At 49.4% G+C, this 5,809-nt stretch overlaps 1 protein-coding gene across 1 annotated transcript in view; it reads right to left on the bottom strand.

The window, feature by feature from the left end:
- LOC107601219 (homeobox protein Dlx4a-like) overlaps nucleotides 1–5,809 on the bottom strand; it is a 31,889-nt gene that overhangs the window by 11,267 nt on the left and 14,813 nt on the right. The window contains exon 2 of the mRNA XM_016293311.1: nucleotides 473–666. Coding sequence (XP_016148797.1) covers nucleotides 473–666 — 194 coding nt within the window. The remainder of the gene's footprint in view (nucleotides 1–472; nucleotides 667–5,809) is intronic.

Raw genomic sequence — 5,809 nt, 5'->3', positions numbered from 1 at the left:
TTTTTTTTTTGGTGCTCTATTTACAAAACACTTAAATATACGCTACACGACATAGTTGTTGTTGTTTTTTTTATAATAATGCAAATTAGGCCTCCATTGTTATCGTTTATTTTTCGTTCCTTTGTCCCTGATAAATGATTCGATAAGGCTAAGTGATTCTACTCTTTTGATATTTTACGTACATTTTTACTTAAGATTTAGATAACGACGTATTTGGGAACGTGCCATAAGGACGAACCGCACTTTACGCGCTAAACGTTCTGCTTTCTCCTATACAATCATACACAGGCCTACTACACACCTTTACCTGTTGAAGACTTCACATTGGTTTGCATTGTTCTTAGACTAGACTCCCTATTCTTATTATGATCCATTTTTCTTGTCAGAATGGACCCCAAACACAGATACACACATCATGGCGTACAGACGGAGTTTTTTCCATCTTTGATTCGGAGTTGTCGTATGTTCGTACCTGTGTTTGTGTCAGCCCCAGTTTGGCCGCCAGATCGGCGCGCTCCGGCAGCGCGAGGTACTGGGTCTGCTGGAAGCACTGGTTGAGCGCCTGCAGCTGTAAACTCGAGTAGATCGTGCGGGGTTTGCGAATCTTCTTCCCCTTCCCGTTCAGCCGTATCTCTCCACTTTCAATGGAACTTTGCTTCTCGGAATCTTGAGTAAGAAGATTAAATATTACATTTAAAAAATATTAATACGCGCCGTTCCCGTCCCTTCTTTAGACGCAATGACGCCCCTAGTGTAATGTGTTCGGGAAAATGCACAAGTTTTCAGCTTTTGATGTATAGGCCTATCAACACGATTTAAAAAAACAATCGTTTGATTCGTTGTTTTAATACCAGTAATACCAAGAAATAAAAACGGGGCATTTAGGAAACTTCTCAAAAACGTTAAAGTCTTCTAAGTGGTAAGATTCACAAAGGTTGACAAATAAAATTAATCAGTGGGCCATGGATGTGCAAATATTAAATTGTCAACCTAAATGTATGAGTGGCAACTGTGGTTGCCTTATCTATTTATCGTAAATGTTTCGAGCATTACAGAGGCATTTTGTGAATCACTGCTATTCAGTAGGCTAGTAGCCTATAATATGTTATAGCCTACTGCTTTCAAGTCTTTTTTCACTGAGGAGAATAACATAAGTGATATGGAAAGTCACATGATTAGTTATGAAAATTTGTTATCGAAATTATATGAAAATACGTGAACATAAAAACGACACACGTACTAAAATAGGCTGATTTAATAAACATTAACTAAACAACATAAAATGTGGGCTAATAGTAAACAATAGCCTAAATAAAATTAAACTAAACGTGATGGTATAAGCGAAGGGAATTTTGGGAACTACATTAAGAATTCGACATTTTTACTTCTAGGCTAAAACATGTAAGAGCAGTCACTATTTTTACTTGAATAAAACAGCTAGGCTTAATTTAAATAATATTATCAACAAAATTATACGGCCTATAGCTATTTTAACCTCCAAACAATATAGCCTATTTTTGTTGTAGATTTTATAAACAATATTTTAAAATAACGTCTGACTATTATCTTTAAAAATACGTACGCTCGGCCTATTTTTAGTTATTTGACCAGGCTTTACGATAATGGCATGAATGTCTAAACAGATTTTCCTATCTCTGATTTCAATTTGACCCATTTTTTTTTTACAAAGACATATTGTTGTCTATGATATCTGCACTCTTAAAAATAAATAAAGAATGGTTCCGACATAGGTTTTTTTATGCAGCGATGCTACAGAAGAACCATTTGAGTTCCCCAAAGAACCTTTCATTGAACAAGAACCATTTTTTTCTTAGTGTGAAGAACATTTAAAAAATCGAAAGAAACTTTTGCTACTATAAAGAACGTCTCGGTTACGTATGTAACGAGGAGGGAACGGAGACGTTTTGGGGAACTCGCTTCGAGAGACCAATCTACTTTGAGTGTAAACTAAACGAGCTGCCGCTGATCACAGCGTGAGCATAAAAAGGCAGCAAATGCAATGCATACCAGGTTTTCGCTGAGGAGCCGAGCCGGTGACCCGGCCGCTCAGCTGTGGTACAGCAGCCATGGTGATGGAACGTGACGTCTCCGTTCCCTCCTTCAGGGAATGAGGGTTACATACGTAACCGAGGCGTTCCCTTTCAATCGGTCACTACGAGTCACGTTGTGACCGACGAATTGAGATCCCTACCAAAGCGCCATGGATACTGCCTGTGCGAGTCTCCTGCGCCCCTTTTTGGTGTAGGCCGGGGCACGCAACAAGAAGACCCACTCAGTGAGATTGGATAACACTGGGAAAACGTACCCGTACCACTTGGAACAGGAACGTTGCGGAAGCCCCATCCTTCCCGAAGGAGGTTTCGGAAGCACTTACACATTTGACATCCATTTAGGTGCATATGGAAGATTAGAGGTGATTGTAACCCTCATGGAATGGCAGAAGTCTGCTGGGGAAACACGGGCTCTGAGGCTATACCGTGGACTTTACACATATGGGAACCACTTAGGCCTCTACATATGGAACCCAGCCCTCTACCGGTTCTCACGGATTCAACGAGTGAGGGCCTGGCACCAGACGTTCCGCCATGTCTGGCTGCCGAGGGGACGGAGGAGCTCGACAAGGCCTACAATACGGACACTCTGGAGCAGTTTTAGTAAGCTGACACTAACCAGGGCCTCTCAGTGCCTCTACCCATTTGAGGTGAGAACACAAGAGGATACCGGCTATAGAATCTATCGAACATGTTGGGGGTCGCCCAGCCCGCAGCTCTTCAAATATCTGTCAGCGAGGCGCCACGAGCCAGCGCCCAGGAGGATGCAACACTTCTAGTAGAGTGAGCTCGCAACCAGAGCGGGCAGGGCACACCCTGTGCCTGATAATCCAGTGGGCCATCCTCTGCTTAGAGACAGCATTCCCCTTCTGCTGGCCTCCGTAACAGACAGAGCTGGTCTGAGGTCCTAAAGCTTTGTGTCCGGTCTACGTAGCATCTCAAGGATCGGCTGAATAGAGCAAAGCTAAGTCTGGGTCTGCCTCCTCCAGGGGCAGCGCTTGCAGGCTCACCACCTGATCCCTGAAGGGAGTAGTGGGAACCTTGGACACAAAGCCGGGCCAGGGCCTCAGGATTACCTGGCTCTCTAGGCACAAATCGTTGACCGAAAATGCGTGCAGGTCCTCTACCCTCTTGATGGAAGCCAATGCAGTGAGTTTTCAATGAGTTTTCATTGAAAGAAACTTTAGCTCAACTGACGGCAAAGGCTCAAATAGGCCCTGCTGTAATGTTTTAAGCACCAGAGACAGGTCCCAAGAGGGTATGGAGAGGGGCCGGGGAGGATTTAACCTTCTCGCCCCCCTAAGGAACCTGATGACCAGGTCATGCTTCCCTACTGACTTCCCTTCCACAGGGTCATGGTTAGCAGCAATCGCAGCGACATAGACTTTAAGGGTGGAGGGAGACAGCCTTTGCTCCAACCCATGCTGCAAAAAGGAAAGCACGACCCTGATCGGGCATCTCCGGGGGTCTTCTCGGTGAGAAGAATACCACTCGACGAACAGGTTCCACTTCAAAGCGTGAGCCAAATAACAAATAAACTTCAAATCTACCAGGGATGGGCTGTCGCGAGGAGCATTAGTTTGGGGAACCAGGTCCGAGTGGGCCAATACGGTGCCACAAGCAGGACCTGCTCCTCGTCCTCCCTGACCTTGCACAGTGTCTGTGCGAGAAGACTCACTGGGGGAAATGCATACTTGCGCAGGCCCCGCGGCCAGCTGTGTACCATTGCGTCCGTGCCGAGTGTTCCCTCAGTCAGGGAGTAGAACAACTGGCAGTGAGAGGTTTCTGGAGAGGCAAACAGGTCTACCTGAGCGGCTCCGAAACGTCTACAAATCAGCTGGACCGTCTTGGGATGGAGTCTCCATTCTCCTGGGAGCGTAGATTGTAGCGACAGCTCGTCGGCCGTATGGTTGTGCAGACCCGGAATGTGAATGGCACGAAGTGACCTCACACTGCTAACAACTCTAGGCAATTGATATGCCAGTGCAGTTGGGGACCCGTCCACACCCCCGACACTGCATGCCAGTTGTACATGGCCCCCCAGCCGGTGGTGGAGGCATCTGTGTAAACCACAGCATGCCAGGAGACCTGTTCTAGGGGCAATCCTGCCCAAAGGAATGTAAGGTCTGACCACGGGGTGAAGGTTTGGCGACAGGCAGGTGTAACTTGAACCCGGTGAGTGCCACGGTTCAAAAACAAAAGATTCTCCACCCAGCCCTTCTCCGGAAGTGGTGCATTCACCATCTCCCGAAGAGCAGATCCCTCCATCTCTGGGTCGCCCGTCTCAGGGCTGCTTGCTCTTCCGCTTGCCGCCAGGTTTGCTCCACAGCGCTGCTTGGGTGGAGGCTGCTGCGGATGCTGTGCGGGAGCGGGGTCTGATGAAGAGGGCCACCCTTGGCGACGAGCAGGCTGGGGCGCTGCGGCTGGTGGGCGGGTGGAGGCAGCAACTGCCCGCTGGGGCAGGATGTGTCGAATCGCCTCAGTCTGCTTCCGTACAGCCGAGAACTGCTGGGCAAAGCTCTCAACCGCGTCGCCGGAGAGGCTGGTCTGGGACACGGGGGCATTGAGGAACCAAACCTTGTCAGCGTCCCTCATGTCGGCCATACACAGCCAGAGAGGGCGCTCCTGGACCACAAGCATGGACATTGCACGACCCAGAGAACCCACCGTGAACTTCGCCGCTCGGAGCGCGAGGTCAGTGGTGGTTCGGACCTCTTTCAGAACTTCTGGATCGTGACCACCCTCGTGCAGGTCCTTCAGTGCCTTGGCCTGGTGCACCTGCAGTAACGCCATAGTGTGTAAGGCGGAAGCAGCTTCCCCGCAAACCGTATATGCACTGCCGCTCCACCGGGGGGACCCTTGTAACCCCCTAGCTGCACCACCGTCGAGGGTGGTGAGAGAGGAGGAACCAGCAGATCAGTTTCCGGCAGTAAAAGGTGCCATCCACGACCTGGTGAGCTCCTCATGCACTTCCGGGAAGAAAGGCGGAGAGACCCGGGCGGTGCGCTGAGCCACCCCGAGAAACCAATCATCCAACCTCGAGGGCTCGGGACGCGGTGGAGGATTCCAATCGAGTCCTACCCTTTCAGCAGCCTGGGAAAGCATAGCCGACATCTCTGGATCTGATTCAGGTGTTGCCACCGTCCCAGGAGTGGTGGGCCCCCGAGGGTTGGTTCCCTGAGGGGTTTGCCACCACTGTAACCCTCAGACCGCCCGCGCAACTGCTGGAAGTAATCCTAGCCTGGCTGCCGCCAGAACGAGCACTAGATCACGGCAGAGGCAACGGACCTCCCCCCCTGGAGGTAGCGAAGCCTGGTCCACAGCTCTAAGATGGTCATCTTCCCGCAATGGGAGCATGACTCATCCACGAACGCCACATCAGCATGCTTCATGCCCAGACACGTGATCATCACCTGGCGCCAGGTAACGATCGCATCCAGAAACGCACGGGTGAAATGGCATCTTTAAAAAGATGATCCGTCGTCTTTACAAAGAACAGATGTAAGCTCTTTTAGAGAAAATTGGCTCTTTTAGGGAAATGCTCTTTTACGTGCTGAGGTGCACAGGGGAGAAGGCTGCTTGCAGCACGACAGGGGGTAGTGCAGCCTGAAGTGCGCAACCTACTCGACACAGGAACGACCACCGCTGAAGCGCCGTCGTTTAGTTTACACTCAAAGTATATTGGTCTCTCAAAGTGAGATCCCCAATTCGTCGGTCACGACGTGACTCGTACTGAT

Source organism: Sinocyclocheilus grahami, unplaced genomic scaffold, assembly GCF_001515645.1.
Source record: "Sinocyclocheilus grahami isolate Dianchi unplaced genomic scaffold, SAMN03320097.WGS_v1.1 scaffold302.1, whole genome shotgun sequence".
Classification (NCBI taxonomy): domain Eukaryota; kingdom Metazoa; phylum Chordata; class Actinopteri; order Cypriniformes; family Cyprinidae; genus Sinocyclocheilus; species Sinocyclocheilus grahami.
The sequence above is the reverse complement of the archived record's forward strand: the minus strand, read 5'-3'. Positions and strand labels throughout refer to the sequence as shown.